Source organism: Rhinopithecus roxellana, chromosome 14 (assembly GCF_007565055.1).
Source record: "Rhinopithecus roxellana isolate Shanxi Qingling chromosome 14, ASM756505v1, whole genome shotgun sequence".
NCBI lineage: Eukaryota > Metazoa > Chordata > Mammalia > Primates > Cercopithecidae > Rhinopithecus > Rhinopithecus roxellana.
In genome coordinates, this window is record NC_044562.1 from 69,961,737 (window position 1) to 69,987,416 (window position 25,680).

The 25,680-nt window shown below is 40.5% G+C and overlaps 1 protein-coding gene across 1 annotated transcript in view; it reads left to right on the forward strand.

Annotated features, from left to right (window-relative positions):
- Positions 1-293: 293 nt before the first annotated feature.
- The window catches only part of PDE11A (phosphodiesterase 11A), a 482,346-nt gene continuing 456,959 nt past the window's right edge, over positions 294-25,680 (forward strand). The window contains exon 1 of the mRNA XM_010382456.1: positions 294-1,523. Within this exon, the coding sequence (XP_010380758.1) occupies positions 612-1,523 (912 nt within the window). The 5' untranslated portion in view covers positions 294-611. The remainder of the gene's footprint in view (positions 1,524-25,680) is intronic.

Genomic DNA, 25,680 nt, shown 5'->3' on the forward strand with positions numbered 1-25,680 from the left:
AGGGAAGGTTGGGGAGGTAAGGGAGCAAGAAAGCGGGGAAGGAACAAGGTGCATTTCCCTCTTCTAATCGTGTTCCAATCAGGAGTCGTGTACCCAGGCGCCGATTCTAGCTGTCCAGAGACTCTTCCAGGAACCGCCTGGCCGCTTGGGCCGTGGACTTTGGCTAGTCTGGCTTCCGCGGCTCCCTCCTCTTTTCTCCTTCCTCCAGGCTCTGTGCCTCACTCAGGGGCGTGTCCTGCCCTACCTCCCTGTCACAGTGGTCCACTCATCCGGTTACAGCAGCAGTTCCAGCAGCAGCGGCGGCAGCCAGAACAGAAGCAGCGATAGCTACGGTTTCCAGAACAGGAGCCAGGGCAGCGGCGGCAGCTCAGTGCTGGGCACCTGTGCGGAGCAGGAGTAGCAGGACCAGCGGGTGGGGTCGGTGCCAGCCATTCTGAGCCAGAGAAGGAAGGGGCACCTCACAGATTCCACTGCTGGGAATAATCTCCAGGGGAGGTGGCACTGACCTGGGAATACTGGTGGGGGTGAACATGTTCAGGAACAGCTAGAGGCCTCGGGGCAGGAAAACATTTGGTCCACGTGTGGACAGGCAAGGAAAGCTGTCTGGGACCATGGCAGCCTCCCGCCTGGACTTTGGGGAGGTGGAAACTTTCCTGGACAGGCACCCAGAGTTGTTTGAAGATTACTTGATGCGGAAGGGGAAGCAGGAGATGGTTGAAAAGTGGCTGCAGAGGCATAGTCAGGGTCAGGGGGCTTTAGGTCCAAGGCCCTCTTTGGCTGGTACCAGCAGCTTGGCTCACAGCACCTGCAAAGGTGGCAGCAGCGTTGGTGGTGGCATTGGACCAAATGGCTCTGCCCATAGCCAGCCTCTTCCCGGTGGTGGGGACTGTGGTGGGGTTCCCTTGAGTCCCAGCTGGGCCAGTGGCAGCAGGGGTGATGGGAACCTGCAGCGGAGAGCTTCTCAGAAAGAGCTAAGGAAGAGTTTTGCCCGCTCCAAGGCCATCCACATGAACAGGACTTACGATGAACAGGCGACCTCCCGGGCTCAGGAACCCCTGAGCAGTGTACGACGGAGGGCACTTCTCCGGAAGGCCAGCTCCCTGCCCCCCACCACAGCCCATATTCTCAGTGCGCTGCTGGAATCGAGAGTGAATCTGCCTCAGTATCCTCCTACAGCCATCGACTACAAGTGCCACCTGAAAAAGCATAATGAGCGTCAGTTCTTTCTGGAATTGGTCAAAGATATCTCCAATGACCTTGACCTCACCAGCCTGAGCTACAAGATTCTTATCTTTGTCTGCCTTATGGTGGACGCTGACCGCTGCTCTCTTTTCCTGGTGGAAAGGGCAGCTGCTGGCAAGAAGAGCTTGGTCTCCAAATTCTTTGATGTGCATGCAGGAACCCCTCTGCTGCCTTGCAGCAGCACAGAGAACTCAAATGAGGTGCAGGTCCCCTGGGGCAAAGGCATCATTGGCTATGTCGGGGAGCATGGAGAAACGGTCAACATTCCTGATGCCTACCAGGTAGGACTTTGCATTGTCCCCTTCTCCCAGAACCCCACTGGCTTGGGAGATAAGCTTTCCGTTATCATCTGGCATCCAGGAACACATTAATTTAGGCTCTTAACAATACAAATCTTGCTGTTTAAATTCCTGAGTTTAAACTAGTTAGAATGTTCCTACAGCATCTTTGATGTGTTGGTCCTTTCTTAACACCCAATGGCTTGTGGGAAATTCATATATCACCCAATAACACCACGTGTTTCTCTGTCAAGACACTTTTGTCTTTAACACTTTGACACTTTGGCTGATCTGGCATCCACAGCTCCCTCCTCTGGTCTTTAAGATATCAATGTGTGGTTTTAGTATGCATTTGTGAGTTGCTAGAAAAAGATGTGTGCTCCAGAATTCCAGTGTTAAGATGGGCATTTTGGTGTCTTTGATGTCTTTTGGGGACCATAATGCATTTTCATTCTCTAATTCAATATTGGAAAGGCAACAAAGTGCTTAACTACTTCCCTGTTCCCTTCTCTAGATTAGAGTTGCACAGGTTGTAAGGTAGGGAAAAGAGGAAGAGAAGAGGAATGTCAGGGGGAAAATGGGCCTGTGACCCATTTGTGCCTTCTTAGTATCTATTTTAATTGTTTCTGTTGTTGAGTTAGAAAGATTGGACAGATAGAGGGGCTAGTTATCTTTAGGCTTGAATATAGCATTATCTGTAGTCAGCTTTGATAGGACTGAGCAAGTAGGTTTTTAATTTATGAAACAAACAGAAAATATTGATAATTGTTTAGCAACTCCAAAACCATCAGCAGGGTAAACATGTTAGTTTCAAGTGGAAAAGGAAACCCAACATGCTCTCATCTGGGTTTTCTGAGCCTTTCATTTTCACAGCGTTTTGAACTTGATATTAGATGCTGGCTCTGAAAACTAGTCCGTTCTAATTTCTTCAGTATTTATTCACTGAATCTGATTAAACTGGATGTTATTTTCTATGAGACTTCTTCAGGGTTCATAAGAATTAAAAGTTCTCATCCTTGGTTAGGAAAGTTTTATAGTCATCTAGTAAGTACTTCTTCCAGTGGTCTCAGGGAGCTACATGTTTCTCTGGAGTTTAGTTGCTGTTGCTGAGAATAGCAAAAAGAGTGGGAAGGACACTAAAGGTAAAATTTTATCTATTTCATCTGAAAATTGACAATTTTACATAGAAAACTGACTAACTTGTACTAAAGCCAAGTTTCATATTTTTGTGGGATGTCTGCCAACCTAACACTTTAATATTAAAGGATGTTTGTCAAAATGCCATTTTTGTTAACCTTTTATTGTAGACTAAGTGCATTATTCATTTTATCTTTCTTGAAAACTTTAAAAGGTGTAGGTGAAGCAACAATGAATGGTTTTCAACAAGTGTTTATTTCTCTACAATCCTAGAAAGCTATGAGAAGAAATACAAGCATTTAATAATTCATATGTTGAAGATTCTATAAAATTTTTTTCACAAATTATATTTCTGGAGAAATAAAACAATCACAAATTTCCTTCTTCCCAATTTTTTTCCCCCACATCCTTATTGTATGCTGGGGCTAAAGAAAAATCCCTTCCTAGTTCAATGATACTTATTCTAGCCTGGGGTTGCAGCCTTTTCTCTTTATTGCCCTTACTTTTAAAATTCATCCCCAGTTGATTTTCTCCCATTTCTGTAGCTTTTATTTCTTAACGTCTTCATTCAGGCCCTAACTTTTATTTCATACTGCCCTTTCTTTAAGAGCATAATTCTCAGTCTCTTCAAAAGTTAACTTGTCTTGCTGCTGTCTAGAATTGTGGCTGTAGGTGTCATCACAGGCAGGGGAAAGCAGGTTTTCAGCAGCAGCTACTTCCTGTGGGCTCTACCCTTACTCTGCCGAGTGTCTTAATATTTTTGGAAACTGACATTGGGAAAGAGGAGTTTTTTTTTTTTTTTTTTTTTTTTTTTTTTTTCTTTTCCCCCCAGAATAGTAATGATGGCCGCAAAAGGGGACTGGGTTGTTGGGAGGCCTGGCGAAAGGCAGGTAGGGGAAAGGTGCTATAGGGGTTGGGAATTTACCCTTGGTTTACCTTGCTTTCATTTCTAACTGGTTAGAAAGTTTCTCTTTTCTTTTTCCATTGGCTTCTTTTATGTATCTCTGTATTTTTAACTTGGTGTAGTTTGCTTCATTTTACTTATGCTACTCTTTGATAAAGCTCCTTTTTTTTCTTTATTATGGTACACTACAGTCACCAATGGTGTGACCTTGGGAGAATTTCTTAGTCTCTCACAGCCTCAATTTCCTCATCCATAAAATGGGAACAATAATATCTACCTAGCAAAGATTATTTTTGTTTATCTCAATAAAATGAGATATTGTGTCAAAGCCCCTAAAATAATATCTGGTACGTGGCAATTACCCAGGAAATGTTAACAGTTTATGAAGATAAAGATGATATCTAGTTTGCTAATATTCTTTTTCTTTCTGTTTACCTTATTTTCCATTGTTTTTCTCCTTATCTGGAACTGAGATGTGAAGTCAGCGTGTTTTGACCAGCTTAATCTTTTCCATGTTCCACCCTTAAATTAAGTATTTTAGAACCAGGTTTACATTCAAGGAACATGAAAATATCTATCCTTCCATTCTCTACTTAAAATGTCCCTAAATGTGGTTGGTAACACCATATCCTAGCCTATGAAAAGTTTTGCACTTTGTTCCTCTTAGTAAGACATGCAATATAAACTTTTTATAGAGTTGTCATAGGGAAAAATGTTGCATCTTTCCCCAGTTCTAGCATTTTCCTCCATCCTTTCCATTTCCTGGTGTTGCAGATGTCTCTTAATTAAACTGACAACTTTCCAAATACATGTTCTTTTGTCATGATGTTTTAATTTGTGCCATATATGCAAGCATCTTGAAGTTTCTATTTAAATATGTAACTATCCTTCCTGATTCTTTGTTAACTACTATATTTTTAAGGTGTTTCTTGCTCAGCTTCAGACAGTGTATTTTTTTCTTCAGGAGGTAAGAATTTTTTTTAATCACACAGAGTTTCCAAATTTAATCATTTGATAATTACATTGGTGATACTCTTGGGGGTTCCTAATATGGGCAAGAGAATGGACAAGAGAAAGGCATTGAGGAGACAAAATTATGATGATAAACGTGGCATTCTGGAGTCAAGGGTAGAATATTTAATGACATGCTAAAATTGAATAGAAGTTCTGACAGCCCAAAATCCCTCAGTTTATTTCATTATTTTGCATTACTCTCCTCAATTAGTCCTAAAAGACAGACTTGAAATTAGGAAAAAAATAAATTGTAAGTGGAAAAAAAACGATTCGTTTTCAGGTATCCAGTCCAGATCATAGTGACTGCAGTTTACCTTTCCCCCAGATAGTTATAAGTTATTTAACAGCCCACATTAATATAGCAATGAAAAAATTGCCCTCAAGAGGTTGAAAATAAGAGCATTCAAGTAACAGGTGTTCTCTTTGAGATTATTCTAAGCATTCAGAATATAGCACTTTAAACATTCATAAAAATTGTGAGGTGAATTTTTGTCAGTGTTGATAATGATAGTACAGGTGTTTGATGGGTTTGGGTGTGAAAAACAGCAGGATGTTTTGTTAGATGAACTGAGAGGAGGAAAGGGGATGATGCTGAAGGGTTACAGGTGCGCCTGCCTTTCAGAAGATCTGTTTACACAACAACTTCGTTTATTCATTAGTTCCAACAAACATGCACAGAGAGAGCCCATTATCCCCAAGACCTTGGGTAGAGGACCTATGGGTGTACAAAGGACAGGATATACTTCCGCTCTCCAAGGGTACAGTAGAGAGCCATGTGCTGTCCACAAAAAACTAGTACCAAGCTGTACAAACTAAATGATGTTAGTCTTGGATGAGTATGGAGTCACTTTGTGACTGGGCTCATAATGAAAGACTTCATGGAGAAGGCACCATTTGAGCTATAAATAGGATTAGGTTTTCCAGTTAGAGATAGTTGTGGAGTAGGGAGAAGTGATCCAAGTCCAACAAAATAGCTTCAACGGAGACACAGTGATGACCGAGCACCAAATATGTATAAGGGAGAGTGAGTGGTTTAATTTGGCAAAATATTGCATATTGCATATCTATGACATTCTGTTGTCAGAGAATGATTTGCAAAAGTAAGGTGAGGACAAAAGAAGGAAGGACTTTGAACACCTAGCTAAAGAGTTCAAACTTCACCAAGAGTAGGCCACAGGGAGCCATTAAAAACATCTTAGCATGATCAAAGTGGTGTTTTGGGTAACCTGGTGGCAGCAGCTGAATGGATTGAACAAGGAGAGGCTCAAAGCTGTGGAAATAATTAGGAGTCTACTGTCATGGTCTGGTGGAGCCATGATGAACAATTAAACTCAAGCAGGAACAGTGGGAATGGGCAGAAGGAGACAGATGGGAAGTGGCCTGCGGGTGTGGATTTGGGAAAGGAGGGAGGGAGGGCAATGATGACTCAGATTCTAAACCCAGGAGATATGAGGAAGTGTGATGCCTTTATTCAGAAGAGGGAGAGAAGCTGGGTTAAGGGGAAGATTCTAAGTAGGGCCAGCTACATAATTTGTGGAGCCTGGTGCAAGATGATAAAGCAGGACTCTGACTGGGGTTAAAGAAGTCAGTCCCCACATCCTAAGAGTCTGTCCCCCCGTTCGTAGCAACCTCCTGTCTGAGAGTCTGAAGGGATTGCAATCTCCAGGCTGGGGCATTCTCAGTATCTGGATTGAGGGTGGGCAAGGGGCCCCTGCTGAATTGCCTGCCAGAGGTGCCATGCTGCTGCCAGCTCTGGGTGAGGAGGGCCACATCCTTTCTCTTCCCTGAGGAGGTGTGGGGCATGCACCTGACCCTCTCCACACCCTCCCCAGACCCCATCTAAGAGCAGACTGCAATGGCAGACATGGGATGTGGGCCTTTCCTTTGACCGATGTGACCTGGTTGCTAAGGGCAGGCATGAGACTGGGGAGGATGAATGGGGCCTGGGACACCATGGAGCAGGGATCAGGTGGCCAAAAACCAGTTCTGGGCAGGCAGTGGGAGGGAAGACTGTATGTGAACCAAGGTTCTGGACTCTGGGGCTCTTACTCCATTGTTCCATTGGACTTTGCTTACAAAGCACAAATTCAATGATAAAAAGTATTAACGATCTCACACAGCATAGCATTAAACCTCAAGCAGGGGTCTTTCAGCCACTGCACTGGTCACATGCTCATGAAATGGGCCCTGAATCTGAGTCATATGGAGTCAAAGGTAGAGAAGTTCAATCTTCATCCAACCTTGTCTACTGCAGCCCTTCATGTGGCCTCAGCACCATCCTAATTAAATTACAGGCTGTTTTCAATGCCCAGATAGTGCTTTTCTATTCCTGTATTTTGCATACTTTCTGCCAGGACTACTTCTCCATCTTTGCTCATTTAGAACCTGCTTGCCTTCTCATTATATGAGAAGGGAGAGCTGAGTGCCTTATCCTTAAAGAGAGGAGTTGGAAAACAACCCAAAAAATATACATAAAGTTGTATTTAAGAATGCATTGTAATATGCTGATATATATTTATTATATCTATTTTCTAATAATATGAATAACGATATTTAATACTTCATTGAATTTCAGTTTTCTTTTTGGAATAATCTCCATTGAAATAATCACATTGAAAGTGTTTGCCTCAGAAGGAATTAATTTTAGGTGTCTAGAAAATTCAGCGATGAGAGTGCTTTGTTCCCTGATGAGCCAGTGCTGATAGATATGGTCTACACTCATGTGATTGAGTTGCTGAGATTTGTCTAAAAAGGCAGATGTTGATCCTACTGCAACACTGATAATATAAAAAAGGAGTTTCATGAAATCTTATTCCAGCTTTGCACAGTGTTTAAAAAAATTCCCCCAAGCCCACAAACATGCTCACTAGCCCAGAACCAGAGTTGATTTTGTGTTTGAAGTAGGAAACTCTGCTATTTCAGCCTCTCTTCCTGACAGACACATGATTGTGATAAACACAAGGACAAATTGCATTTGCTGCTTTGTACATGAGGATAGATTACAGAAAGGCACAGTTCCTACAGAATCATGAAAAGGTAATTTAAGGTTAACTAAATTTTTTTCCCAACCCATAAACTAAATGTTTACTAATCTGACCAATTTATTTTGGTTCATGAGGTTTGGGTCACCTGTTTATTGACAACGCTGGCTTAATTTGGAAGTTAGGGTTTCATGTTGAATACAGCGTTGAAGAGTCATACAAACTTTCCTCTGAAACAGCTTTGAGTTGTTTTATAGAAAAGTCAACAAGATCCTTGAGGTACATTGCTTGCTGCTTATTTTAAGGGTAGTATTTTGCAATATAGCCACATTCTTTTGGAAAGTGAAATTTGAATCAGATAAAAGCAGTTTAATCATAAAAGAGTGCGTTAAGTCACTAATATTTTAGGAGAAGTTTCAGTTCCTGGTCATTTATAGGTATTGAGGCTACATTTGTTTATTTATTTGGTTTAAAATAGTAAAGAAGATTTTCTGGCTTTAAAAAATATACTTTCTATAATTCCTGAGGATTTTTTTTTTTATTAATTGGTTGGTTTTGACTGAACAGTGGTTTCACATATTAATGACAAATTATGTTTCCTATCGTAAAATATAGCTTAAAGGCTGTTGCAAATTCAGGACAAGAAATCTTCTTTACCTGAAGGGAAAAAAAAGGGGAAACTTATGAGATACCTCTTTAGGGTGTCTATTTTTTCCTTTTATTTTAGAGACACGATCTTACTATGCTGCCCAGGCTGAATTAAAGCTCCTGGGCTCAAGTGATCCTCCCACCTCAGCCACATGAGTAGCTGGGACTATAAATGTGTGCCACTGAGCCCAGTAGGGTGTCTACTTTTTTTTTTTTTTAACGTAATAACAGAAGGTAGAGGGAAGCTTCACTGTGGATGAATAGTAACTTCATCTATGGAGTACTAACTCTGAGTCAGACAGCTCATTAGCAAGCTTTGTCTCTTTTAATCCTCTCAAAAATCCCCTGAGGTAACTATGACCACCCCCATTTTACAAAAGGAGAAACCGAGGCTTGGACAGTTTAAGTAATTTGCTTAAAGTGACTCCATTGGTAAGTGAGGGAGCTGACTCGCTTATTCTCTTCAAGTTATTCTGTTTATTTGTGAGATTCTGTATCCCCAAAGACACTCCATAAAAAGCAACCTTGGCCAAACACACTTACAGAGAAGAGGTGACTTTGGTCTAGTTTGTGGAACCTGTTCTCTGTACAACCTTGTTAAATCCATTTGCCTGACAATTGAATTCTTAGGTTACTAATAACATTGTTAAACAGTAAAAGGCATCAGAGTGTGACAGAATATGCTGTAGACTTACAGTCAGGAATTGTGGTTCTATTCCCATTTCTGCCTTAGTTTTTTAGCTATAATATAGGGATAATATGTTCAGACATGTCTGCCCCATAGTATTTTGTAAGCCTCTAATCATCAAATCTAATCATTAGATTGCAATGAGATAATGGAAAAGCATTTTCAAATGGATAAAGTCAGAAATGTAAGGCCTTATTAATGTTTTAAAATACACAGTCCAGAAGGCTTTATTCACAGTGTTGTCTTTGGAAAGGACTTTGAACATAATAGGAGAGTTTTGATCTAAAATGTAGTAGTACCTGTATTGACTATATTTCCAAATTTTCTGTATTCTTGATGTTCTAGCATTTGAGGCCTACGACCCTGGAGAGACTGCCCCTCCCAGGGCTAGCTAATTTCTAGAGAGAGTGAAGAACTCCCTTTTGAGGGTACCTTTGATATATAAATCAGCCTATCCAGAGCCCACTCCCTTAACTGTCTCCTTTATCAAACTCTCATACACCCAGACAATATTCTCCTTGCCCTAAATCACCCAGGGCCAGGTACCCAACAACTAAAGACCACTCCTATAGCCCATAGTTTGCCAAAATTATTCAAACTAGTCAATCCTAAACTTACTTAGTATACTCAGGGTAGGTATACCCTGTCTCAACCATCCTTCCCTGAAGACCTAGTAAAGGTTCTGTGCCATGCTCTGCCCCAGCTTCTGCCTCCGGACTGACCCTGGCCCTTCCCTATGTGGCCCTGCACAGTGTGCCATGCTTCCTGTTTCTAGGGTCTGTGAGTATGAACTTTCTTCATGACAGTCATTTCTGTGTTTGCTTTACCATACCACATTAAAACAAATCCCAGGTACTTTTTAACACAGTACCACATATACATAATCCCTTAAACACAAGAAATGATTAAAATGTAAAGAGATCAAATGCTTTAAATGAATATTATGCTGTCAGGATTAAGAGGCCATAATGAATATTCTAGCTTTGATGAACACGGATATGTTAAATCTCTTGATACAATTGATCAACATGCCTATTTTTCTAGTACAAAATGCAATTTCAAAAGTATACATTGGGTCTCTGTGAAATAAATCCCCATATGAAATCTCCAAGTTGATGATTTGTAGTTTTATTGTCAAAATATTAAAAATTTAAAAAAAAGATGGTATTTGGCTCAAGCACTTGTAAACTAAATCAATTCTAGCTGCTGGCATTAAAGAATAAATGAATACTAAATCTCATGCTTGTAATCAAGATCTAATAATTTAGTAGGCAAGTATATCTATGACAATTTTATTTTAGATGTGTTGATTCCTTATACAACAGATAGACTTTCTTTATGTTTTCATGTTTGGAAATGATGATACTTTTAATACTAGCATTATCTTTTTTGCATTTATGTTGCATGTACTACTTTATCAGATTACCAGAATGTTTCAACCTTTATATTTTTCAATTAAAAAATTAGATGATACTCCTTTTTCATTTAAATGGCTGTGCACAGTTTAATGAGCTAACAGTTTTTATGGGTATTTGGCAACTTAATAGGCATGATTACATATTTAAAGTTTTAATAACAGCTGTAATGGCATTAAGAATTACAGGCTTGGGACACTGTGGGAAAGATTATCCAGGGCTGCTAAAGAAACAAGCCCAGATTTTTGTTCTTTTCTGAATAAAGTCCTCTGGAAAAGTGAAGCTCTAATCCCCTCTCTCTAATAGCCACCTTTATGGCTACTCACACTTCCCTGTTAGCCCCTTCTTCCTTTTGCTTCCAGAAAACCACTAAGTGAGAGGGTGCACACACTGTTACTCTGTTCAACTGCTAAGGTAGCTGCTGCTGCTGCTTTTTTTTTTTTTTTCTTTTCTGTCTTCAGATATGTGAGACTGGAGTCATATTCTTCTGTCACTTCCCCATCTTTGAGCACTGGCTTTGAAAGCCCAAGGCAGCCCTAGCCATAACAACTCCTTTTTATCATAACCCTAAGATTATCATGCAGAGAAGCAAAGAGGAGAGGAAACAGTGGTAGTGAATGTGCCATGAATTAACCAAGCAGGGAGATGAACAGCTGGAAGCTGAGGCATCTCTCCCCTCTCTCCTTTGCCATTCATTTTAAAAATGAATGACAAAAGGAACATCCTCTGATTTAGTCCTTTCTTTTACTCATGCCTGCTGTGAATAGACAGAAAGGAGCTTTAAAATATAAAGGGCAGGAAAATATTTTTCTACCTCTGATTTAACTAAATTAAGATTATTTGCTACGTTAAATTAAAGAACAAAAAGGTCAGCTGGGGAAAGAAGAGCTACTATCACTATAAGAATGTTCCATACTTAAGACTTTGGGTTTCTGTTGAAGAAAAAACTAATTTTGTTCTTCAGAAATAGATCAAATGAATGAAATGAAGCGAGAAGTTTAGAGTAAAAAGAAACAAACAAAGCCTCCAAGAAATATGGGACTATGTGAAAAGACCAAATCTATGTCTGATTGCTGTACCTGAAAGTGACAGGGAGAATGGAACCAAGTTGGAAAACACTCTGTAGGATATTATCCAGGAGAACTTCCCGAACCTAGCAAGGCAGGCCAACATTCAAATTCAGGAAATGCAGAGAACGCCACAAAGATATTCCTCGAGAAGATCATCTCCAAGACATATAATTGTCAGATTCACCAAAGTTGAAATGAAGGAAAAAATGTTAAGGGCGGCCAGAGAGAAAAGTCAGGTTACCCACAAAGGGAAGCCCATCAGACTAACAGCAGATCCCTCGGCAGAAACTCTACAAGCCGGAAGAGAGTGGGGGCCAATATTCAATGTTCTTAAAGAAAAGAATTTTCAACCCAGAATTTCATATCCAGCCAAACTAAGCTTCATAAGTGAAGGAGAAATAAAATCCTTTACAGACAAGCAAATGGTGAGAGATTTTGTCACCACCAGGCCTGCCCTACAAGAGCTCCTGAAGGAAGCACTAAACATGGAAAGGAACAACCAGTACCAGCCACTGTAAAATCATGCCAAAATGTAAAGAACATCGATGCTAGGAAGAAACTGCATCAACTAACGAGCAAAATAACCAGCTAACATCATAATGACAGGATCAAATTCACACATAACAATATTAACCTTAAATGTAAATTAAAGGTAAATTAAAAGACACAGACTGGCAAATTGGATAGAGTCAAGACCCAGCAGTCTGCTGTATTCAGGAGACCCATCTCACGTGCAGAGACACACATAGGCTCAAAATAAAGGGATGGAGGAAGATCTACCAAGCAAATGGAAAACAAAAAAAGGCCGGGGTTGCAATCCTAGTCTCTGATAAAACAGACTTTAAACCAACAAAGATCAAAAGAGACAAAGAAGAGACATTACATAATGGTAAAAGGATCAATTCAACAAGAACAGCTAACTGTCCTAAATATACATGCACCCAGTGCAGGAGCACCCAGATTCATAAAGCAAGTCCTTAGAGACCTTCAAAGAGACTTAGACTCCCACACAATAATAATGGGAGACTTTAACATCCCACTGTCAACATTAGACAGATCAACGAGACAGAAAGTTAAAAAGGATATCCAGGAATTGAACTCAGCTCTGCACCAAGCAGACCTAACAGACATCTACAGAACTCTCCCTGCCAAATCAACGGAATAAACATTCCTCTCAGAACCACATTGCACTTATTCCAAAATTGACCACATATTTGGAAGTAAAGCACTCCTTACCAAATGTAAAAGAACAGAACTTATAACAAACTGTCTCTCAGACCACAGTGCAATCAAACTAGAACTCAGGATTAAGAAACTCACTCAAAACTGCTCAACTACGTGGAAACTGAACAATCTGCTCCTGAATGACTGGGTACATAACAAAATGAAGGCAGAAATAAAGATGTTCTTTGAAACCAATGGGAACAAAGACACAACATATCAGAATCTCTGGGACACATTTAAAGCAGTGTGTAGAGGGAAATTTATAGCACTAAATGCCCACAAGAGAAAGCAGGAAAGATCTAAAATTGACACCCTAACATCACAACTAAGGAACCAGAGAAGCAAGAGCAAACACATTCAAAAGCTAGCAGAAGGCAAGAAATAACTAAGATCAGAGCAGAACTGAAGGAGATAGAGACACAAAAAACCCTTCAAAAAAATCAATGAGGCCAGGCGTGGTGGCTCACGCCTGTAATCCCAGTACTTTGGGAGGCTGAGGCGGGCAGATCATGAGCTCAGGAGATCGAGACCATCCTGGCTAACACAATGAATCCCCGTCTCTACTAAAAATACAAAAAAAATTAGCTGGGCGTAGTGGCTGGTGCCTGTAGTCCCAGCTACTCGGGAGGCTGAGGCAGGAGAATGGCGTGAACCCTGGAGGTGGAGCTTGCAGTGAGCCGAGATCGCACCACTGCACTCCAGCCTGGGCGGCAGAGTGAGACTCTGTCTCAAAAAAAAAAAAAAAAAAAAAAAAAAAATCAATGAATCCAGGAGCTGGTTTTTTGAAAAGATCAACAAAATTGATAGACGGCTAGCAAGACTAATAAAGAAGAAAAGAGAGAAGATTCAAATAGACACAATTAAAAAGTGATAAAGTGGATATCACCACTGATCCCACAGAAATACAAACTACCATCAGAGAAAACTAGAAACACCTCTACTCAAGTAAAATAGAAAATCTAGAAGAAATTGATAAATTCCTGGACACATACACCCTCCCAAGACCCAAGACTAAACCAGGAAGAAGTTGAATCCCTGAATAGACCAATAGCAGGCTCTGAAATGGAGGCAATAATTAATAGCCTACCAACCAAAAAAAGGTCCAGGACCAGATGAATTCACAGCCGAATTCTACCAGAGGTACAAGGAGGAGCTGGTACCATTCCTTCTGAAACTATTCCAATCAATAGAGAAAGAGGGAATCCTCCCTAACTCATTTTATGAGGCCAACATCATCCTGATACCAAAGCCTGGCAGAGACACAACAAAAAAAGAGAATTTTAGACCAATATCCCTGGTGAACATCAATGCAGAAATCCTCAATAAAATACTGGCAAACCGAATCCAGCAGCACATCAAAAAGCTTATCCACCATGATCAAGTGGGCTTCATCCCTGGGATGCAGGCTGGTTCAACACACGTAAATCAATAAACATAATCCAGCATATAAACAGAACCAAAGACAAAAAACACATGATTATCTCAATAGATGCAGAAAAGGCCTTTGACAAAATTCATCAGCCCTTCATGCTAAAAACTCTCAATAAACTAGGTATTGATGGGACGTATCTCAAAATAACAAGAGCTATTTATGACAAACCCACAGCCAATATCATACTGAATGGACAAAAACTGGAAAGATTCCCTTTGAAAACTGGCACAAGACAGGGATACCCTCTCTCACCACTCCTGTTCAACATAGTGTTGGAAGTTCTGGCAAGGGCAATCAGGCAGGAGAAAGACAGAAAGGGTATTCAATTAGGAAAAGAAGAAGTCAAATTGTCCTGTTTGCAGATGACATGATTGTATATTTAGAAAACCCCATCATCTCAGCCCAAAATCTCCTTAAGTTGATAAGCAACTTCAGTGAAGTCTCAGGATACAACATCAATGTGCAAAAATCACAAGCATTCTTATACATCAATAACAGACAAACAGAGAGCCAAATCATGAGTGAACTCCCATTCACAATTGCTTCAAAGAGAATAAAATACCTAGGAATCCAACTTACAAGGGATGTGAAGGACCTCTTCAAGGAGAACTGCAAACCACTGCTCAATGAAATAAAAGAGGACACTAACAAATGGAAGAACATTCCATGCTTATGGATAGGAAGAATCAATATCATGAAAATGGCCATACTGCCCAAGGTAATTTATAGATTCAATGCCATCCCCATCAAGCTACCAATGACTTTCTTCACAGAATTGGAAAAAACTACTTTAAAGTTCATATGGAACTAAAAAAGACCCCACTTTGCGAAGACAATCCTAAGCCAAAAGAAAAGCTGGAGGCATCATGCTACCTGACTTCAAACTATACTACAAGGCTACAGTAACCAAAACAGCATGGTACTGGTACCAAAACAGAGATATAGACCAATGGAACAGAACAGAACCTTCAGAAATAATACCACACATCTACAGCCATCTGATCTTTGACAAACCTGACAAAAATAAGACAAGGGGAAAGGATTCCCTATTTAATAAATGGTGCTGGGAAAACTGGCTAGCCATATGTAGAAAGCTGAAACTGGATCCATTCCTTACGCCTTATACAAAAATTAATTCAAGATGGATTAAAGACTTAAATGTTAGACTGAAAACCATAAAAACCCTTGAAGAAAACCTAGGCAATACCATTCAGGACATAGGCATGGTCAAGGACTTCATGTCTAAAACACCAAAAGCAATGGCAACAAAAGCCAAAATTGACAAATGGGATCTAATTAAGCTAAAGAGCTTCTGCACAGCAAAAGAAACTACCATCAGAGTGAACAGGCAACCTACAGAATGGGAGAAAATTTTGCAATCTACTCATCTGACAAAGGGCTAATATCCAGAATCTACAAAGAACTCAAACAGATTGACAAGAAAAAAACAAACACCCCCATCAAAAAGTGGGCAAAGGATATGGACAGACACTTCTCAAAAGTAGACAATTATGCAGCCAAAAGACACATGAAAAAATGCTCATCATCACTGGCCATCAGAGAAATGCAAATCAAAACCACAATGAGATACCATCTCACGTCAGTTAGAATGGCGATCATTAAAAAGTCAGGAAGCAACAGGTGCTGGAGAGGATGTGGAGAAATAGGAACACTTTTACACTGTTGGTGGGACTGTAAACTAGTTCAACCATTGTGGGAGACAGTGTGGCAATTCCTCAAGGATCTAGAACTAGAAATACCATTTGACCCAGCCATCCCCTTACTGGGTATATACCCAAAGGATTATAAATCATGCTGCTATAAAGACACATGCACACGTATGTTTATTGTGGCACTATTCACAATAGCAAAGACTTGGAACCAACCCAAATATCCATCAATGATAGACTGGATTAAGAAAATGTGGCACATATACACCATGGAATACTCTGCAGCCATATAAAAATATAAGTTCATGTCCTTTGTAGGGACAGGATAAAGCTGGAAACCATCATTCTCAGCAAACTATCTCAAGGACAAAAAAACCAAACACCACATGTTCTCACTCGTAGGTGGGAATTGAACAATGAGAACACCTGGACACAGGAAGGGGAATATCACACACTGGGACCTGTCATGGGGTGGGGGGGAAGGGGGAGGGATAGCATTAGGAGATATACCTAACGTAGATGATAAGTTAATGGGTGCAGCACACCGACATGGCACATGTATACATATGTAACAAACTTGCACATTGTGCACATGTACCCTAGAACTTAAAGTATATATATATAAAAAAAGAAAGCCTAAAAAGGATTAGGATCAACAATTCCTGTAGGTAGCAATATTAATCATTTCTTGTGACTACCTTGTGAGGCTATATATTTAATGAAAAATTGCATGGAAATAATTTAATGCTAAATTATGTGGAAAGATATGAAGATATAAAATGGAATCGGTATGCTTTCTTACTACCAAGTGAAGTCAACTTTGCTTCTGAACCACCTCGTCTCTTTACTCTTCCCTATTGATCTCACCCTCATGCTTGAATTCTAACTTAGCACCTACCACAGGATCTGGCATAGAGTAGATGCTTGGAAGATCATGTTTGAGTAAGTGGAAGAGCCTTTATTATAGCCTTTATTTTGTCTCAAGACTGACATACACTGATGAGTCCATTATGTGGGTTAGATTTCTCAACAGGGGTATTATTGGCATCTTGTACAGACAATTCTTTGTTGGAGGGAGGCTGACCTGTAGGATCATTGTAGGATGGTGGTTTAGTAGCATCCCTGGCCTCTCTCCACTAGATACTTGCCTAGTCTGGACAATTTAAAAAGTCTCCAGACATTGTCAAATCCCTGGAAACAAAATCACGTCCCCACCGCCTAGCTCCACTGACCATCACTGATACAGGATAATTTGGCAAGAACCGTATGCTGCCTTAAGAAAAGTCACAACTTCTCCAGCCTGGCCAACATGGTGAAATTTCGCCTCTAGTGAAAATACAAAAAATTTCCCGAGTGTGGTGGCACACACCTGTAGTCCCCGCTACTTGAGAGGCTGAGGCAGGAGAATCACTTGAACCTGGGAGGCAGAGGTTGCAGTAAACCAAGATCATACCATTGCACTCCAGCCTGGGTGACAGAGTGAGACTCTGTCTCAAAAAAAAAAAAAGAATATTTACAATGGCTTATGTAACAATTCCAGTCACTCTAAGAAAAATTTTATGGGTATGTGCAAAGATTTGTCTATACGAATACTTGTTGTAGCATTATTTATAATAATAATAATAAATTATCAATCCGAACATCCAACTAGAGGATTGGATGAATCAATTATGATATATTATAAAAGGGAATATTTAATCATAGGAAATTGCTCAGAGAATATTAAGTGAACAAAGTATATTCAACAGAATCTCAGTTTTCTTAACAATAACAACAGAAGCATAAGGGAAATGGTGGAGTGCATCATTTTCAGAATCAGACCGAATTCGATTCCCAGTTCCATCATATCCAAGGGTTGTGTCATATTTTACCTCTCTAGTTGCTAGTTTCTGCAGTTCTAAAATGAGGATAATGATACCTACTGTCTTAAGAGGTTGTCAAGATTAAACCTGAAAAGTGCTTAACACTGTTTGTCACTTTGTTTGGGCTCAGTAAAAAGTAATTAGAATACCGCATGGTCAAAGGGTGGAGGTCAATATGCCAAAACACTGATAGAGGTAATCTCTCAGTGTTGGGCTTATGACTAATTTTTCTCTTCTCTTTTTGTTTTCCTTTATTTTTTTTCCCTATATATACTAATCATTACTTAAAGAAACCATCTTTGCTTTCTCAGATACCCTTCCAAAGCTCAGTGGCACATAGTAGTAACACAATAGAAGCTCACTTCTCACTCTCTGAGGCTCAGCACAGGTCTTCCTGATTGATAGGTGACTCTCCTCCAAGAGAGGATTCTTTCCTTCCTGAGCCTCAACACAGGGGTTCGAAGGGTGCTGTCAGCATTAATAGCCCATAAGCAGATGAGGGAAGAGACAGAGAAAAATGGGAAATGAAATGAGAGATTTTCCTGTCCTGTCAGGAAGTGGCACACATTTCCTGCTCGTATTTCATTGTCTTTCTAGACTCTAGAACCCAGGGATGTGGCGATAGCCAACTGCAGGGAGGCTGGCAAAGGTAGCTTCACCCTGACCCAGAGTGGATCCCAGCCCCAGTCCGATCCAGTCACTGCATTCCGTCAAAGTCCAGGGCCTTCAAGTGGTGAGCGTCCTCTCCAGCTGGTCAGGATTTTCACAGGCCTGTGCTTGTGTGTGTGATTGACTGCCCATAACAAAATCTGAGAGGGAAAGCCAGTTAGGCTTTGGAAAAGGGATCAGAATGGCAAAGGGAAATGATTCTTCCTGTTTTAGTTTTCGCTGTTCAGAATGGATTAGAGAATAGGACTCTGGGGAATAGGACATTGGAGGTAGGAAATTTGCTTATGAGATTGTTGCCTATAAGCTCTGAGGGTTACAAGGTCAAGAACTGGGACCAGACCCAGCTACATAATTTATAGGACTCAGTGAAAAATGAAAATGGGTCTTTCTAGGGACAGGGAAGTCAATCTCCCCTTTCCCAGGCCAGGCCCTACAGGCAGCCACCTGACCCATGGTAGATGGGAAAGCCCCAAAAGATGACAACCTCTGTGCCTGAACAAGCTTACTACCTGAATCAGGCATGGGCAGGAGGCCCCCACAGAGTTGCTTAATGAACATGCTGTGGTGCTGCCAGCCTGGGGTGGGGACATCCCAGGATGGCCAGGGCTTTGCCCTACACAGAGACACTGACTCTCCCCATACTCATACCCTGGGCCCTGCTAGAGGTGGAGGGCAACAGTAGAACACAGGTATCTCTGTTCACTGACCCTGTTGCAGCCCTGAGTAGGACAAGGCAGGGCTCATGGAACTGGGGCAGGAGGCAGAGGCTGAGAACCTATCAGAAGGCTGGACTGTATGTGAACCCCTGAGGCATGCTCCATCAGACCTCATGTACAAAATACAAATTCCAAAATAAAATTATTAAGAATTTCAAGATAATGACTATAGTGCATTAAACTTCAAGGGTGGGTGTGGGGACTCTTGTTGGCACAGCACCCTGGGTGACTGCACTGGATGCAGGCTCATGGAGCCTGACTGGTGTGAGGCCTAGACTATGACTTTGTCAAGATAAATAATGAGAATGGCAAACTCTCCATGGAAGTTCATTCTGTTTTCCACTAACTTCCGTAGTAATTTGTCTGTATGACTCTTGCTATTTCTTCCAATTTTGGTTGCTTTAATTTTGGCTCACCTGTCTTTCTCTCCATTAGACTGTGAGCTCCTTGAAGGCAGATGCTATGATTTTCTTGGCTTTGTAGCACTCCCTGTGTTTGGCATGGTACCTAGCACATAGTAGGTAGATACTCAATAAAAATGTTATATGTTATATGAATAAATGAGGAAAAGGAAATGTATTAGTCTGTTCTCATGCTGCTGATAAAGATATACTCGAGACCGGGAAGAAAAAGAGACTTAATGGACTCACAATTCCACGTGGCTGAGGAGGCCTCACAATCCTGGTGGAAGGCAAGGAGGAGCAAGTCACATCTTACGTGGATGGTGGCAGGCAAAGTGAGAACTTGCGCAGGGAAACGCCCATTTTTAATACCATCAGATCTTGTGAGACTCATTCACTATCATGAGAACAACACAGAAAAGATCCGCCCCCATAATTCAATCACCTCCCACTGGATTCCTTCCACAACATGTGGGAATTGTGGGAGTTACAATTCGAAATGAGATTTGGCTGGGGACACAGGAATATAATGAAAAATTCAGCCACAGGATAAGTGGCCTAAATACCAGTACTGGGTTACCAGGTCAGATTAGGACCAGGGGGTTTAGCTAATAATGCTGAGCTAGGGGCCAGGCAAGGTGGCTCACGCCTGTAATACCAGCACTTTGGGAGGCCGAGGTGGGTGGATCATGAGCTCAGGAGTTCAAGACTAGCCTGGCCAACATGGAGAAACCCTGTCTTTACTAAAAATAGAAAAATTAGCCAGGCGCTGTGGCAGGCGCTTGTAATCCCAGCTACCAGGGAGGCTGAGGCAGGAGAATCACTTGAACCCAGAGGGTGGAGGTTGCAATGAACCGAGATCGTGCCACTGCACTCCAGCCTGGGCAACAGCGTGAGACACCATCTCAAAATAAATAAATAAAATAATGCCGAGCTAGGGCACTTGTAGGCTAAGGGTCCTTACATTTTCTCATACATAAGGGTAGGAAAGGTTCTCTGGTCAAGTGGTCAGGGGCAGGGCTGTCATGGTCCAGGCTGTGACTGTTGGAGAGATGAAGGTTCAGGGGACCAAGCAATTCATCTGTTACCACTAGAGAAGAGGAATGAACGAGGTTGGAAGGATGGAACAAGAGAGAAAGACTATGACTCCAATGGTGATGATGTAGTTAATAATGGCAATGTTGGAGCAAACAAAATGTATTCTGCATTTCATATGTTTATTTAAATGACTGTGGTGATATCTTTTGGGCAAGGCAGTATGATTTGCTAGGGAGAATATAAAAGGTCAGGCTGGGAACTCTCTGATGTAAGGGTGGGAACTGGAAGCACGTTAATATATATAAAGAGTCAGAACTCAGCCTTTGATGAAAGCAAATGCTCTGCCACCACCACCACTTCTGCTTTCCCCTGAAGAACCAAGAGCACAGAATATTTATGTTTTTCTAGTCTGTACTTCTCTACTTCTTTCCAGGAAGTGTCCTCCAAGATTGTCAGGTTTGTTTTTGGATTCAAGGTATTTTTATTTGGATTATCTTCCATTACCCTGGAAAGTACTTAACCCCCACAATTCTTCTAAAGTCATCTGTGACCAGTTTTGTTAAACAGCTAAATGACGTTTCCAAAGACAGTGATCACAACAGTTAATGCTCCAAAGCTCAAAGGAATAGTTAAACGCATTTATCTAACATGCTTCAGAGTCCCCTGAACTGCTGGCTATCTCAACATCTCCTCTTTTCTCTTTGTCTTTCTGTGTTTCCCCTCCTCTTTCCATTTATTTGTCTTGTCCTCTTAATTTCTTCTTTTTGGACATCCCACACCTGCCGTTCCTTTTGTGTAATGGCTTCTCCTTGTCCGACCCATTTTTCCCCTTCTCCCTCCTCCTATCCTTCATCTTGCCTGTCTCTCTTTCTCCTCATTCATTTTTCTCTTTTCCTAATCCTCTTCTTGCCTTCTATGACCTTCCTTACCTTAATATCAAACTGATATAACATGAAAATAAGTACTTGTTCCCAGTTTTTAATTTTACAATCAAATTTTTAAATCTCACAGGCCTCTTTCATAAAACAATTGTTTCTTTTTTACTTCCACGTGGCCTGTGAGTGTATCCTTCTTTTCCATTTTAAAATCAGACACATGAAATGTTTGTTTTTCTTTTAAATATACAGAGTTTAATTACATTTTAAATTGTTACCCATGTGGCCCTTGGTTGTAATTTATTTCCTATATTGTAATACCTTGCAATGTAAAAAGGACCTTGCCCCTCCATTCTAAGTAGAACAAATCACAGGGAAATTTGTATTTAAACACTTGGTATGCAATGTCCAGGCTTTTGTCAGAATGAGAACAATAATAAATATTCTTTCTTTGATATATCTCTTAGCCTGGTATCTACCAGGAACTTTTAGCAACAGCAACTCAGGAGTTATCATGCCAGCAATTCTCAGGCTCATTGATTGTTTGAAATCTTGTCTCTGTTAACCTAAAGTTCCTGATGGTGAATGTCCCCTGCAGGACAATTTTTCTTTCTTTTGTATACAGAAAAGACATATTTTCCATCTTCCTGAATCCACCAGGAAGCATGTGGGATAATCACCTTTGTTATTATATTTCTTCTCCCTCAATATATTAACGCTCCAAAACTTGCTTAGTCATTTGTAAAATTCAGCCACAGGACTTGTTGGTGCCCTTCTGTGACAAGTCATCAAAGGGAAAGTCAACCACGCTTTATCAACCGTGTAGCTGTTTCTGAGAGCTTTTTTTTTCTTGACTAAAAACTACACAGAACCATAACATCTGCATCTTTCTTCATTATTTTTAGAAGAACATAATCCCTGGCCTGTATGTGAAAGTGTATTTAAAAAAATATCACCCCAGCTTTATGAAAGATACTTTTTTTCTTTCCTAGATAAAAGAACCCATTTATTACGAATGCATTTCTTATTCTCAAATTTTCTATAAATGTACAAAGCTAAATAATAAGGCCAGCTTTTCAATATTTGAAATAGAAAAATGTGAATAAAGGAGCATCAGACGACTTTCTCTTTCTATCTCTTCCTGTAGGGCTGTCACCTTTGATAACCACTATTTGCCTAAGGAGATGTATATAGTAAAATTATCATGATAATAATAATTATTATTACAATAGAAATACTAGTTGGTCCATTATTGTTTTTCTCTTTGTAGAAATTCCATCTATAAATTCCTTAGTCAATGCATTTGGAACTACAAGTGATGTTTCCAATATTCGAATATGACTTTCAGCCTGGAACTTTAAAGACAAAAACCTAGGTCTTCGATTCCTTTCTTTTATTCACCTACCATATTAAGTCCATCAGAAGGTTCTTTTGATTTACTCATAAAACCATCTCAAATCTTTTTACTTTTCTCCAACTCTACTACCACAACTCTTACATATGCCACTGGCACTTCAAGTGCCAGGCTCAAAGTCATATTCAAATATTGGAATATTAAGATTACATTCAAATATTGGTTATTCAAATGTTCAAATATTGAATATTTAAACATTCAAATATTAAATATGGAAATATTCAATATTGAATATTTAAATATTCAAATATTGGTTGTTAAGCTCTTCATAATAACCTTTTGAGAAAGGCAGAGTAGGTGTTATCCTTTCCCTTTCATAGATTAGGAAACAAACACCGAGAAGATCCTCTTCCTGAGGTCACAGGGCCACAGTGTTAGAGGAAGAACTCTGTGTTCTTCTCCCACTGCTCCTCCCACTCTTGAATTTTGAGAGGACCCAATACCTACCTTCTTTCTTCCCTACCCTGAACAAATTGAGATGAGAAAAAAGACAAAAAAGAAATGCATATGGGACATCAAAATATCGTATTTATGGCTTATGAAACAGATATTGGAATATGGGCTTATATTTCTAGGCATGTATAATTCTCAGCTCCAGAATTAGATAAATCTACCCTCCCAAGCACAGACAATGCTGGATGCCCACAGTCGTCCTCATGCAAGGGGCCTGTCCCTTTGGAAATTACAGCATCGGGGAACTGAAAGCCTGCTCTTTGGGGGTGGCCTGACTCCCAAGGATTAGAGGAAGGAAGGAGCTAGGTTGTGCATGCCCTGTTAGTCTCCCTAATTTCCTTATCAGATAACGCACCCTACCTTTCTAGGGAGGAGCAAGGAATGGATCCAAAGTCTGGGGGGGTTAAGGGAAGTCTCCTCATGGAAAACAGAAAAGGGGGAAATATTGTTCCTCCTCTTACATATGCCACACCACCTCTCAAACAGATTGTTATACCCAGAACATTGAGAGAACTCTTTCTTTCACACCGTGCCCCTACCCCCATTCCAATACTCTCTTGCCTTTTCCTTATCTTCTTTATCTTCAGTTGCCCACGCCAGAACCCTAGGTGTTACCTTTGATTCCTTCCTTTTATTCACCTACATATTAGATCCATCCGAAGATTCTTCTGATTCACTCCGTAAAACAATCTCAAATCTGTTCACTTTTCTGCAACTCTACTACCACAACTCTGATTCAAGTCACCATTATCTTTCACTCAGATTATTGAAACTGTTTCCTAGCTGTTCTGTCTACTTCTGTCTATAACCATTTCTCACGTAGAATGTTCATGAGCTAAAGGAGTTCATCCTGGGTAGGTAGTGGATAGGATGGTAGAGCCAGATTATTCAAGGGCCTTGTTATCTTAGTCACCTTCAGTTGAAGGCAGTGAGCCGTGGAAGGCCTGGGAGCAAGAGGGGGCATAAATCTGGGCTTCCCTGCACTCATCACCTGTGGGAATGCAGGCAGATGACCTGCTCTCTCTGACCCTCAGAATCTCCATATACAACATGGGAGGGTTAGGAAAATGACTTCTAAGACTCTCCAGCTCTAAAATTCCATGTTAATTTGAAAACACAGAGGAGAAACCTTACAAAATAATTCTGCCCCCAAATTTTAAGCTAGTATCTTTGTAGTAAGTTATTCTTGGTGTTGAATGAGGTTCGTATCTGATCTGCTGATAGTGTGACTAGTGGCTACTCTATCATGTTACCAGAGGGGCTCAGGGTGTCATCTGACTGAAAGTACTGATGAGATGACTTGTAACAAAGCTCTATTTGTGTAAAAGCATGTTGGGTTTTTAAAATTTTTCTTACATTTAACTTTTTGTTTTTATTTATTTATTTTTATTATACTTTAAGTTCAAACGTGCACAATGTGCAGGTTTGTTACATATGTATACATGTGCCATGTTGGTGTGCTGTACACATTAACTCATCATTTACATTAGGTGTATCTCCTACTGCTATCCCTTCCCTCTCCCCCCACCCCACAACAGGCTCCGGTGTGTGATGTTCCCCTTCCTGTGTCTAAGTGTTCTCATTATTCAATTCCCACCTATGAGTGAGAACATGTGGTGTTTGGTTTTTTGTCCTTGCGATAGTTTGCTGAGAATGGTGGTTTCCAGCTTCATCCATGTCCCTGCAAAGGACATGAACTCATCCTTTTTTATGGCTGCATAGTATTCCATGGTGTATATGTGCCACATTTTCTTAATCCAGTCTATCATTGATGGATATTTGGGTTGGTTCCAAGTCTTTGCTATTGTGAATAGTGCCACAATAAACATACGTGTGCATGTGTCTTTATAGCAGCATGATTTATAATCCTTTGGGTATATACCCAGTAAGGGGATGGCTGGGTCAAATGGTATTTCTAGTTCTAGATCCTTGAGGAATCGCCACACTGTCTCCCACAATGGTTGAACTAGTTTACAGTCCCACCAACAGTGTAAAAGTGTTCCTATTTCTCCACATCCTCTCCAGCACCTGTTGCTTCCTGACTTTTTAATCTCCATTCTAACTGGTTGAGATGGTATCTCATTGTGGTTTTGATTTGCATTTCTCTGATGGCCAGTGATGATAAGCATTTTTTCATGTGTCTTTTGGCTGCATAAATGTCTTCTTTTGAGAAGTGTCTGTCTATATCCTTTGCCCACTTTTTGATGGGGTTGTTTTTTTTCTTGTAAATTTGTTTGAGTTCTTTGTAGATTCTGGATATTAGCCCTTTGTTGGTTGAGTAGATTGCAAAAATTTTCTCCCATTCTGTAGGTTGCCTGTTCACTCTGATGGTAGGTTCTTTTGCTGTGCAGAAGCTCTTTAGTTTGATTAGATCCCATTTGTCAATTTTGGCTTTTGTTGCCATTGCTTTTGGTGTTTTAGACATGAAGTCCTTGACCATGCCTATGTCCTGAATGGTATTGCCTAGGTTTTCTTCAAGGGTTTTTATGGTTTTCAGTCTAACATTTAAGTCTTTAATCTATCTTGAATTAATTTTTGTATAAGGCGTA